Below are 13,932 nucleotides of genomic sequence, written 5' to 3'. Positions count from 1 at the left end.
TATTTGAAAAGGTCACATGTGTTGAAGCTGAAATGTCTCCAAATCTAATTTTAATGCTATGTGATTACAATTTCAAAATGAAAAAGTAAACAGAAATACCATCTTAAAAAAGCACATTCATTTAGGACTCCTTCAGTTCCCAATAAGCAGTCAGGATCAGATACAATACTTCAAAGTAAGCATTGAATATTACAAATCTGAAGCCCTCCTCAGTATTTCCACATTTTACACATAGCAAGAAAGTGTAGAAGTACAAAATACTCCAGGATGGACTATAAAAATTTTGATTTTCTGCTCTTTTGGTTTTCTTTTTCTATTGATGGTATTTTATATGTAAGAAATACTATTTGAAAGTAAAACATGACATGTAATTAACATTTCCTGAAGAATGACATTAATTATGAATGTAGAAATCAATGGTACTTACTGAGTTTTTTGGTTTTCACCAATTACTTACCAACTTTTTTAGCTTATCACTAAATTTGTTCTTTTGTTAGCTACAAAAATTATCAGAGAGATTATGTTGTCATGGTACGAATCTTCCTGATCTATAATGATATCAATTATATGAGTTAATAGTCTTCGTCCTATCCCTAATGTCTTTTCAAGAGCCTCAAGAGAGGCTTTTCTATACTGCCTACATGCCATATATTCCTACATAAAATTATTGTGACATTCAGAAAAGTTTAAATAAGATACTCCCTTCTATCTCAAAAGAAAGTGGCAGACAGAAATGCTATTTCTGTTCTAGTCTGATTTATCTTTCAGCATCTACTGTACATTCTTAATTAGCCACAAACATTAGGCACAACAAAAACATCAATTCCTATTTAATTCAAGTGATTACAGAGGTTTTGGAGGTAGGTGGCTGATTTTTCTTAATGAACTAAACTTTAACAAAGAGCAACACCCACAAGTCAGAAATAAATCCACTTGAGTATTTGCGCAGTGCACACTTTATGCCACACAGACACACCAGGACACTGATCAGGCACTTACACTGTGAACACACAGGCTATTAGTACACTCTTAAGAAGTTAGAATCTCTGCTTTGTGTCGCATGGCAGCGACTTCAACTGAATCTTCCACAAAACAGAAGACCTGGGAAACATTGCTTGGCACATAGCTATCTTGGCAGGATCTTTTCTTTTAATTGCTATTATGAGGGTATCACTGCTGCAACCACATAAACACTGACTGCTGCAATGATCCTGAGTGACCTTACAGGATCAGAGGGTGACTAATAGCAGTTCCAAATTGCAAAGAAACAAAAGAGGCTCACAATGAGTTCATTCTGAGAAGTTCCTTATCAGTTACCAGTACAACTGAGGGTTAATACACGCTCATGCAGTGTTTCATCAGGACGGGACAAAAGTGCTAGAAAATGCCCTACACAGGATTGTTAATGCCCTAGTAAAATGATAGATTAGAAGGTATTAATAGATGGCTTTAACCAACTTTGATTTTTTTGGCGCAAATGTAAATTACAAAAGTGGCTATTACTTCTGAGAAGCTTTTCAGAAGATAAAAAGTCATCTGGAATAGAAGGAAGCTTGTAAAATGAATGGTTTTACAATATTTATTTCTTAAAAATACACTACAAGATTCCTACAGTACATAGAATGTGACAATTTAGGTTTAGTTCAGTAACACTAAATTTGAGTCCCCTGGTTTGACCTTTAAAGGTTAAACTTCTAAACTCAACTTTCAACCTCTTGTGATTTGAAGAATTCCCTGGTAGATATTGCGTATTCACATGATACTAAAACAAAATGTAATCACAGCTTATATGTTCATGTTGTTTAATAACTTATTAGTCTGTAACACAGCACACAATCTTGGCTTAGAATCATTTGTAAGAATAAACACCAACACACAGTTTTTGATGTCTGCCACTCACTTATGACATCAATTAACTATTTTAAACCCTTCAAAAGTCCTTTGCTTATAAGTGAAGTCAAAGTATAAAGCTTAATTTTTAATGCAGGAAACTGAACTACAGAAATCTCCTACCTGGGGTCTTGAGAGCACTGGTCCCTGTTTTGTGCCTGGACTGAGTGGCTCCTACTTGTGTAGTCATGCCTCTCCTCCAGGATCCTGTCTGTGAGAGAGGTGCTTTCTGCCCCCCCTTCTCTGACTCTTCAGACAGCCCTGAGGGAAGGCCTTTCCACTTGCCGCTGCTGTCTATGTTGCTGTCAAAATCTTCCTCTGGTTTCTTCAGCTCTTCAGTGCTGCCCCAAGTTTCACTGTCTGTAACTGAGCGCTTCTCCATGTCTGTCTTCAGCTACAAGAGATTTGTATGGGAAACGGTCAGCTTTAGCATCTTCAGAACTTGCTGATTTAAGTCCCAGATAGGGAGAAGAGTAAGCATGTTATATTTGAGTTGAGGGATATGGAAAACTCTCAGCTAAAATGTTTCCTATTTTGGGAAAGACACTTTTATTTTCAGAAGAATTCAACTATTCCCTTCATAAGTGAGCTGACATGAAGTAAAACATAATTTACTCTCATAATCATATGTAACATCTTATTTATTATCATCTGCCTATGAATTTAACAGAAGAATCACTGTGTTGAGGGGGTTCACTAAAAGCCTGACTGGGACAATCCCTACAGATACAACTAATCCAACTAATTGTGGGCTGCTTTCTTGCTTTTATTTACCTGCTCAAACCTCCTGCTAAACAAGTTAGAACCACTGCTCAGGCAGCAGTGATTATGCTGTACCACCAGTGACAAAGCATAACATCTCCACTAACATTATCAGTGCTTCAGCTGATGGCTTTTCTCCACATTTGTCTCCACTAAGCTTAATCATTTTGATCAAGAAACCTGCTCTAGGTTTATCAGCCAGAAGAGCAGCTTTTGCAAGCAGTACCCCACCAGTAGAGAAGGTGGCCAGCTGGGCTCATGCTAACTGAGAAACTCAAACCACCACAGCAGATCCCAGGAGATTAACAGTGCAGTGGCAGTTGCCTTCCCACAGCCCTGGGTGATAGTGGTGTACTGCAGGGAACAGCCCAAAACACAAGTGCCATACCAGCTTTGGAAGTGGCTTAAATAGAAATGCCGAAGACTGATCCTACCTCTGCTGTTGAGACTCACCATCTCTGTGCTGACAGGTTGGTTGTTGTAACCCTTCCTCCTCCGTTTTCCCAAAGCCTCCCTAGCTCAGTCTCAAGCCTCGCTGGCACATCACCATCTCAGCAGCCTGTCCTCTTTACTCCTTCATCTGTAAATTTAGCCTACCTACACCTCTAACAGTAAAATCAGTGCGTTGCTCAGGTATCACTACGCACTGTGTGACAGCCCTGTCCTCACACAGCCACCCTAAGCGTTCCTCCAAACTGGATGTTGATCAGAAGAGAGCTATTTATTATTCTGTGTTACCACAACTCCTTCACAGAGACCCTTCTGTTGTTGTTTCCTAGGCACTGCTGTCATAAGAAGGATTAATACTGATTAGATAATCAGAGTAATCAGTTATTGTTTACACATTTGTCATATAAAGCATGGAAAGTACAAAAGCACTCAGTGCTCTCAAAATTTCATACCTGTTTTAGAGAGGCTTGAATAGATTTGGGGTAAGGACCAAAAAGCATAAACAAAACTTATACACAAATATTATAGGGTCATTCAGATGATAGTTTTTCATGGCACTGTTTTCAAATGTGTAACGTTCCCAGAACTCTTCTCACAAATGAGCAGTTATAAACACATAGCTACACATTTTTTAAAGCAAACAGCACCATTTCCAAGGAGCGACAAAAACAATGCTTTTTACAAGCCCTTTTTTCACCATTACTGGACCCCAAAAGCAATGTTAATCCTGTTTTACTGTGTAAACAACTACAAAATATGCAATGTAAACCTCAGCCTGCATAGCTACAATCACATGAAAGTGGCAAAAGGGACCTCTGTGTTGCAAGATTACGTCCTGCACCTGGAAAACAGCTGGCAGAATCCTTAAATACCGTGCTTATCTCAGCTCCTGGCTCAGATTGCAGCTGATTTGGAATACTCTGCTTTCTGATTAATCTGCTTGATGTGAAAACTAATAAAAGTCTGTTCATAGCTTTTATGACATAACACAATGTTGGCAGAAAAGCAGTGTTTGAAAACATGCTGCTTTTATGTTTATCAAAGAACAAATTGCAACTAGTATGATAAGTATTTAGAAGATTAGTTCACTCAAGCAGAAAACCCAGAAAGAGTTAAATGGTCAGTCTGAGCTTTCTCAGTGATGATGATGATGGTGCAGTGGAACAAGTAAGCCAGGACCGAGCTGGCTGTCACTGTTCATATGATAAGAGAAGCAGATCTCCAGTTAGCAACCATGGGAGGACCTGATTGGATGGGAAAGCAATGGTAAAAACTGAAGAACTCTGGCACCTGTGTGAGTACCACCTCATGAGTATAGAATCAGCCTGAAATTTATTTTGGAGCTTCTATTGCAGATTAAAGCAATCTCCACCCCCAGGTAACTACTTCTCCATTGTCTGGGGGGAAATAATAAATGTGTTCTCATATTGACACAGTCCACCATAACGTACATCTACAAAATAGTTTCCTCAACTTCAGGCGCTGGCTGCCTGCACAAGTCTCTATGGAATTCAGGGTGTCAGTCTTGGTTCCTGGATTTTTGACATGAAATCACTGGAGGCAAAAACATTTCTCCTATGCTGAGTTTTCTGTCTCGAGGTTCCTTGTTTATAAAGAAGATGCCATACTGTTCTAGTGGGAGTAACTCTTCCCTTCTTTATTGATTTTTCATGAACCAAATCCTGTAAGCAGCCTACATCACCTTTTTTATCACTTGAAATTTTAAGGGGAGCTGGGAAGAAATATGAGAGTGTCTGGCACAAAAGCTTTTCATTATCTATCTATCTATCTATCTATCTATCTATCTATCTATCTATCTATCTGTCTACCTACCTACCTACCTACCTACCTACCTACCTACCTACCTGTCTATCTACCTATCTATCCATCCATCCATCCACCCATGTATGTATATACTTACATAAACATATATATGTATCATATATAATGCTTTATACAAAGATTTATCAGAACTCTATTTTGACACTACGCATTGCCAGCTTTCAGTGTTGTGCAAAATTTGGATAAAAGGATCAGTGTCTGTGATTTAAAAGGAAAAAAAAAAGATTAATTGTGAATCAAAAGTGACAGAGGCCAACAAATCATGGCTAGAGTTTCATCTGCAATAGGGAACTAAATAATTAAAATTTAAGAGATAGTTAAACATTTAATGTTTCCTTTGTGGGGCTATGATTGGAGAAGACTTCAAGAGATGTGTTGGTCCATATCCCCATCTAAAATACAAGCTACCATCCAGAGACAGGGCCTAAACTGGTAAAATATAAATGTTTCATTTGTTTTGGAGGCATTGTTACTAAGCCTTTTTTGGTTGTTTGTTCCTACACTGCATACTTAAGTGCTGAGGCAAGAAATGGCAATGGAAAACTACTTACCTGGGCATGAGCATTCTTTCTTGACGAGGCGGTTATATTGGAGTAAGAGCTGACAGATGAGGTGGTGTTCAAATCATCTGTGCTGAGGTTGTCAAGAGTGTCACTGAGGCCACTACTAACTGAGCTGCTGTCATCCCAGCTGCAGTGAAAGAAGTACATCTACTTACATACTGTGTATCAACAGGAAGAAAGCATCTCAAAATCAACAGACACAGACACTATTACTTATTTTTCAACAGGTTTAACAGAAACTTTTCAGTTCTGTTTCCTAATGTACAATACATATTATTTTTCAGACCTTAAAATTAATTTTTCACTCACTGACAAGTGGTTGCTTGTTCCATTAATAAACAGTTGCCTTTGAAAAAATTAACATCAGGTCTAAGCAAGAAGGGTAAGTCATTAAAGCAGGTTGTTTCATGCTTCACTGCAAACACAGTACACTGGCAGGGAAATCCATTAAACCTACCTGGTATTGCTAGCTAAATCATTATTAATAGCTTGAAGAGCAACTGATGGATTTCCAGGCTACAGAAAAATAGAAAGAGCACCTCTTTTGCAGCCTAATCAACTGTCAGTAGGAAGCCAGTATTTCCAGAAGCTTTATTTTCATATCTTAAACCTTTGTCTCATGGGTGCAGCACCATCAAAATAGGATTCTTTGACAATACAGTCACCAGAGTTGACAGAGAACGTGTTATACATCTCTCAAGAAACACAGGCTGTCAACTCCTGTTTTGGGAGATTGAGGCAAAGAATGTGAATGAGAGAAAAGCTATTCTTACAGAATTGTCACCTATCTATCTTCACAAATAATTTGTTTTCCCATTGAAGGGAGGTGGATTAGTATTTCTCAGACCCTTCTCCCCACAACTGTTTCTCCATGCTATTACACTATGACTACCATGGTTCTTAGCTTATTGCTGTATCCAACATTATAGCTGTATACTGCCACATTTTCACCTGTTAATCTTGCTTTGGGTTATTCCCAGTCCAGGATTTTAAATATATTCACTTTGTGTCCTACTGTTAGATTGTTCTCTCTCTCAGATAGTTTTAGCCATACGAAAGTTAGGTGCCTTATTTAATCTATCTGCCTATCTGCGTCCTTTGTAACTAAGAAGGCTCCTAAAGGAGGCAATTTATCCTATTTTAAAATATACCACAGATTTGCAGGATGAAGGTCCATTTTATACCTCTTTCTCCCTCCTGGAATAGAAGGTTGATTAAGCCTATTACCGACACGTAACCTCCGCAGAAACAAAGTTAGGTGACATGTTTAGGCATAACGTTAAAATTCAAAAAAACAAGAAAGAGTACATTTTGTTCTGCTACAGACTCTTTCACAGGCTGCCTTTTAGGTCAGAATTTGTAATTCAAACCCTGCTTCTGAAATTCAGCCCTACAGTCTAAAGCCCAGTACTACTGCTACTAGTCATTTAGAGCAAGCTAGGAAAACACCAGTAAATCCTGTTTTGCGAGATGCAATTAACTACTTCACCTAAGAGTTTAGAAAGTCCTAGCAGCAGTGGCAATGAATTGTGTGACAACAGAATGTGTGCTGTGATGCACCAGACAGTTCAGTGCAGTAGTCTTGTATCATAGCAACTGCAGTAAGCATTACCTCCATATTGTGAAGGGTAGAAAATCACACTAGTAAGCTACCTCGGTGACAAGGTAAATGTATTTCAGAGGGCAAGAGTTTACTACAGTACTGTGCTTTCACTATTTAGTACAATGACAATAAATAAATTAATCTGCAACATTACCAGACAATGTACATACAAGGTATTTTAAAATGTGATTTCATATCTAAGCCATTATATTATAGATTGCCCAGATTGACCTAAGAGCCCTCTCTGAAGCACTAGACATTTATAGTGCCTGTGTTTTTCACTGCCTAATGAGATATGGAGTTTCACTGATGCTAAGTGCCATTACTGAAAAGTAATGCATCACGTAGGAACATACCTTGCGCAACGACTAAAATCAAGAACCTTAAGATGAATAAAAACATAAGTATTTCAAAATGTGATTTGGTTTTTGTAACAATGACATCACTTTAGCCCTTTTAAAAGTAAACAGTCACAAGATAGATCCAAAGTACTGGGTACTTGCACAAGCAACATGAATTTCTGAGTATGACAGTCACATTGATGAATACTTTACCATCAGTTTCTCAGCACTATTGTAAGGCCCGGGGGATAAAGATCAACATTTAACTCAGTTTGCCCACATTTTCTCATTATTTTATTCTATTTCGTTTTTCTACTGTTTTATTTTATGCCCATTTTTCTCAGTAAGAAGATTCAAAATTTCTGAATTCTGAAATAGTCCATCTGATTCACAAAATACGCGGCATTTTCTCTCAACAGCTGAAGCTGTCAGACAAAAATGGTGATGTTCATATGTTCTTTCTGTACGGCTTCTCTGCGGTGTTTCGCACTCATCACACCTCACTCACCAGGAGATTATTAGTAGGTTCTGGGAACACTCATGGCCATCTTCTAAGATACATTCAAGATTACTTTGACACTTCCACTATTGACCTTTCAGAGTCATCACTATATTCGTCTGGAATTTTTTTTCTCTGACAGTAGGTGCTCAAGATGTTTTCTAAATATGAATCATAGCATCATAGAATCATTAAGGATGGAAAAGACCACTAAGATCATCTAGTCCATCCATTGTTGAACCCTCACCACCATGTCCAGTAAACCATGTCTCTAAATGCCACATCTGCGCTATTACTGAACACTTCCTGGGATGGTGACTCCGCTACTTCCCTGGGCAGCCTATTCCAATGCATCACCACTCTTTTGGAACAGAAATTGTTCCTAACACCTAAACTGAACTTCCCTTGGCTCAACTTTCAGGCAGCAGAAGAGAGCACTAAGGTTTCCCTTGAGCCTTCTCCAGACTTCACAATCCCAGTTCCCTCAACCACTCCCCATAAGACCTGTGCTCCAGACTCTCCACAGCTTCACTGCATATATCCAGACACACTCTAGGGCCTCAGTGTCTTTCTTATAATGAGGGGGCTTCCATATCCCAAATTTTCTAATAACATTCAGAATACCTGAAGTGACAGGATTACCAAAAATCTCCTTTCCCAAAAGTCATTTTTCTAAGCAGAATCCGGTTCCTTCTTGACACGCTTTTTTTCTACGATCTTTCTGAAAATGCGTAGTAAAAAATGATAACTCTGGCATAACAGACCATATAATGACGTAACGAAGATCATTGTCTTGTGTTTATTTTACTGCATTGTCCAGAGTTGTTTCAACTTGATCAAGCAGTTTAATCTCTTCTGCTTTAGCATACAGTGCTTCTGCCTTATGAGCCCCCTTTACTTGTGTCTAGATAGTATAGTAGTCATCAAATGAGTGAATATAATTTCTGGATAAAGATGCCTCATTTAAAATTTGGAACATTTCCTGATGACTCATATTCATTTTGCCTTTACACTAGAAAAAATGCATGTCAAAGAAATCCAGCAAAAAATTTTATGTGCATCACCTTCAGACTATAAACCCATTCTTGTTATTCTGCAGCAAATTTTCACTATAACTTCTGCTTTTGTTCCTCCTACCCCTCATCAAAACAATACTAACATTATTCATTGTCAGCCTACCTAAGGGACTTAATATAGATTTTAATATACTGGAAAGGATTTATCTTTCATTTTCATTTAGTCTTTCATTTACTTTTCTCTTTTCCAGGCATCCTACACAGTTTATGACAAGTCAGGTTAGCCCTCCTGTTCATTAATGCCTCACGTCACAGAAGTGCATCTTAGCTTTCTGTATCTTTCTCAAAATCTTTCTTTTATTGTAGGGTGTCAGCCTCAGTTTGATTTTATTAGAAGAAAACTCAGCAAGTGCAGCTGTGCTATTTGGGAGATTGAGGCTATGAAAAATATGCCTTGTTTTGACAAGTTCTGGCAGTCTTTTCTTTAGGAAACCCTCGGATCCCAAGAGGAATAGAAGTACCTTGTCGTTTAGCAAGTCGCAATCTTCACATTAAGGATGCTCATATTGCCTTTTATGGGAGTAATCCTATCATAACTGGCTAATTTAAAAGTCTCTTAAAAATCACACTTTATTGGGCACAGGCTTTTTAGTTTTTCATTCAGCTAATGTCCCAAAGTCTTTACCCAGACATGTGGCAGCTCAGCTGAGCTCACCTCAATCTGCTGCGGTCTGGGGTTCAAAACACCAAACCAAGAGCAAGTCAGCAAGCCAGCTCACACTGTGAATATACATTTCTAATAACCCAACCACATACTGGTAGTTGTTCTCTAGGAACATTTCATTAATTTAGTACTTATAAGATGCCTGCTCTAGGGATGAATATGAATTTTGCACTAAAGCATGCTGTATCTTCTCATTTTTTTGTGAAGTTAAAAGACTTCTGCAAGGGGACTATATGAAGCATAACTGAAGTCTGCTTGCAACCTGCAGGTTATTAAGCGACTGCTACAACCAAAGTTTTTAACAAGTTGGATGCGAATAAAGTGTTTCTAATTTTCTTCAGAGCTTAACTTACAAAGATGTAATGCTTGCAAGTGTACGCTTTGAAACTACCATGTGCTGCAGGGATAGCTTAAAAATTAGATTAGTAGCACCTCAAAATGATATTAAATAAAACAAGGGGCCACATGTGCTGAGTAACAAGTAACACAAAATTCCAAGTAACTACTTTAAAAGTGAACAACCCAACCTCACATTATATAAAACAAGGGCTCTAGATTTCAGGAAAAGTTGTTCAAATAATGACTGCCTGCAAATGTGTCTGTATAAGAAACATGCACTCAAGTGAAACAAGCAACCCTTTTCCTACTTCTGAGAGCCTTTACAACCCCATGATACAGCACTGATAGCATTTAGCTTTATCAATACTTAATTCTGATAATTATTACAACACTTCAGACACAGAGTTGAAAACTAATCTGTACTGCAGAAAGATTGCCTCTTCAATTTGGGAGGTAGAAAAGGCATGCCAACCATGTGAGAGGCACAGAATAGTGGCTTCCCTCCCAGTTCCTGGTTAGATTTACAGTCAGCATTTTAGAATCCTTACTCTGAAGCGTACATCATGCTAGCTGAGTTTGCCTAGGATTTTTGCAGTAATATTTTCAATATGCTTTCAACAAGATGATCTGTGGTTTGGGTTTTCTTTCATGCATCAGATGTGCCTATCAGATTATTTGCACGAGCTAAAGCTCTAAAATTCATCCTCTGTTTCTATCTTGGCTGCTTTACATCCTAACAATTACTATGCATTTTGAAGCTAGCAATAGCACTTCCGCTGAAACACAGTCACTTCCGAACTGGGTTTAATTGCAGAAGGTGTCTGCGAATATTATAGAAATCCCAGTTCTCCACAAATTGCTCAAAATTCTTGAAACAAAATTCTAAATACTCCAGGAAGTCTAGGAATCCACAACTTGCTTTCCACACAGTTGGTTAGTTTCCACTATCTCTTTGTCTCAGTTAATTAGTGTGAGGTACTAAAAAGATCTCTGTAATAATCCTCTTATTGACCTTTCTGCTGCTTAGTTATTCTGGAAATAGCAAGGTGTCTGAAGTCAAAACACCTAGTGCTTAACATCAGTATGTAGAGATGAATGAAGATTATAAGCATATCCCCATAAGTATTCTCTAACGGAAAGATAAATTGCACTCAGCTGTGCTCGTGTCACTTTTGTGTTTACGTTCCACATGTATTCAGTTTTCTCTGCTTGAAAAAAAAATAATAAAAAAATCCAATTTTAAGTTCACACACTGAAGTGTATCAACCAAAGGAGGAATATTTTATATGGAATAAGACACGGTTTTACACAGCAGGTGGACAAGCAGCAGAGTTCCAGGGCAAAGAGGCAGTGAAACAAGACAGAAAATACTTTATCATACAGTACGTAAAAAAGACCTACAGAAATATGCAACATTTTCAAGATGTTTTGAGTGACTGCCAAAAGTACAGAATGCAGATTATTGGGCAAGCATTGAATACTGAAGGTAAATGACAAGAGGAACACGGAGCTCACGATCCATGTTAGCTCCATGGATACATATAACTATTCTCTTTTCATGTTACTGGTTTTAGAAAATCAAAGCAATCTCTAGTTGCAGAGAAGACACGATGGAGAGCACAACCACAATGATTCCTTCCACCCTTCGTGTTTCTTTTTTCAGCATTTTCCAATAAGCTCTTAAACCTGCCAGCTCAATGAAGTTCACCATGCTGATAAGCTGGGTCATGGCCTGGAATCTGTTTCAACAGTGGTGTATTTCATTAACGTTTGAAAGTGCCTCCAGCCAAAGTGGCCTAAGAAAGCAAATAGAAAAGCTTTTCTCAAGCAGATCATCAGACAAATGAAAGCAGCAAGACTCCAATCAATGTGAGAATTCTGGAAAAGTCTGGTTGTTTCAGCACACCCAGCCTTTGGCAAAGTTGGACAAGTTGGAGATTTAGTTAGATATTAGGAGAAAATTGTTTACTCAGAGGGCAGTGAGGCAGTGGCCCAGCTGCCCAGAGAGGCTGTGGGTGCCCCATCCCTGGAGTTGCTCAGGGATGGGGTCCTGGGCAGACTGAGCTGGGGGGGGAAGCCCTGCCCATGACAGTGGTTGGAATTGGGTGGGCTTTATGGTTACCTCCAACACAAGCCATTCTCTGTGACTTAAGGAATCATAGGTTGACATTTAATCCTTTAAGTAGCAAGCAAAGGCAGGTACATAAAATGGTTAAGAAGTAAAGACTGAAAGGATATGAGTGATATTACTGAAAACCAGATGCTCACAGTATGAAGATCAAACTTAGTGCATCTTTCTCTATACTACTGGCACAAGTTTGGCCCAGTAAAAATAAAACAAAACTCATTTACCACCAGCTCGTGCTTAAGCTAGTCCCACACACTTAAATCCATAAAGTAGTGAACACAGTGCATCAGTCAACCTCCAGAACATACTGCACAGAGGAGCATTTTTCTTCTCTACCATGCATCAGTAAAATGGATATCAGCACGAAGTGCAGGCTGCTGCCATGAATCATCATTTTCTCTGTATTTCAGAACATTTCAGGGAGACTAAAATTCAGCCCTAAAATACAGACTCTACAGGTACTCTCCTAACTGACTTTTGAGAAAATAATCTCCTAGCTCACTAAGAAGATAATATAAGAAAATAATTGGACTCTTTAATTCAGAGCAACTCCTCAATAGCGTGTCAGTATGTCAGCTGGAGAACTTTCTCCTTCAAAGGTCAGTTCATCATGAATTAATCCATTTTACACCTTTTACTGGGCGCTCACCTGCTCATTATTCATAAAACAGATACACTGACCCCATGCACACAAATTCAAGATGGCACAGTGTGCATAAAATCGATACTTTGTTTCAATCCACAGGATGCCAGAGCAAAATCCTAGGCCTTGAATCAAAGCAGAAACTGTCCAGGGTTATAAATTTCATTATAGCTATTCTATCCTCATAGCGAAATGAAAATGTAGTCAGCTGGACTCATACTTCACTGCCTTTTCCTCAGCAAATTTAATGCATTACCTGTCATGCTAAAACAAGTCAACCACTGAAGCATTAATCCTGCATTACTTTGGGGTCACTGATAGAAAATCATGTCATGTACATTTCAAAATGCATTTATTTAGCATATTCTAAGGGAAAAAAAAGTTTAAAATTAGGAAGAATAGCAATGCATTTATGGATTAGCTTTCATGTAGCATCACTTTGGGAGGATTTTTGTTTTAAATGTGAAAAAAAAAAAAAAAGAATTACATCCTACTAAAGCACAATCAGAACAAAACGTACTTTTGCAATGTCAATTTGTTTCCATATTTCTGTTTCCACATTCTTCAAGAAATAATTTGGCTTTAGAGCCTTGCAGGAAAAAAAACATAAAAATAAAATATTGATTTGGTATAAGACCTACATTTCTTGTGATAACCCTTATGCACTTCAATTCTCACATCTCAGGACCTGAACAATTCTTGACCAGAGCCCCTCTTTGGTTTGCACTTATTCTGCATAATAATGCTTAGTATGACATTAGAGGGACAGTGGAAAGTCAACAACTAGCTCTAAATTCATAATAGAATATAGCTGCCATCACAATAAGTAACTTCCAAAATTGAATTAGGTGTTGCCTAAATAAAATAATGCACTTACAACTTAAAAGAACTTTTTTTTTTTTTAATTTAATTTTCTTTTTTTCTTTTTTTTTTCCCCGGAATGTGCAGTTCTTTTTTTTCTTTTTCTTTTTCTTTTTCTTTTTTTTTTTTTTTTTTCATGAGGCAGATAAACAGCATCTATTTTTAATTACATTTCAAACAGCCAGTGGAAAATACAAATATATGGGCTGAAGTAACATGTAAGGAAATAATTCCATCAAAAACTGTTGACAATATCATAACAAACTAAGGG

The 13,932-nt window shown here is 37.9% G+C and overlaps 1 protein-coding gene across 14 annotated transcripts in view; it reads right to left on the bottom strand.

The window, feature by feature from the left end:
• NAV3 (neuron navigator 3) overlaps positions 1 to 13,932 on the bottom strand; it is a 492,511-nt gene that overhangs the window by 54,333 nt on the left and 424,246 nt on the right. For all 14 annotated transcript variants that reach the window (XM_015857110.2, XM_032443702.1, XM_015857027.2 and 11 more), the window contains 2 exons: positions 5,496 to 5,634; positions 2,014 to 2,284 (listed from right to left, as the gene is read on the bottom strand). In XM_015857110.2, coding sequence (XP_015712596.1) covers positions 2,014 to 2,284; positions 5,496 to 5,634 — 410 coding nt within the window. The remainder of the gene's footprint in view (positions 1 to 2,013; positions 2,285 to 5,495; positions 5,635 to 13,932) is intronic.

This window comes from Coturnix japonica, chromosome 1, assembly GCF_001577835.2.
Source record: "Coturnix japonica isolate 7356 chromosome 1, Coturnix japonica 2.1, whole genome shotgun sequence".
NCBI lineage: Eukaryota > Metazoa > Chordata > Aves > Galliformes > Phasianidae > Coturnix > Coturnix japonica.
The sequence above is the reverse complement of the archived record's forward strand: the minus strand, read 5'-3'. Positions and strand labels throughout refer to the sequence as shown.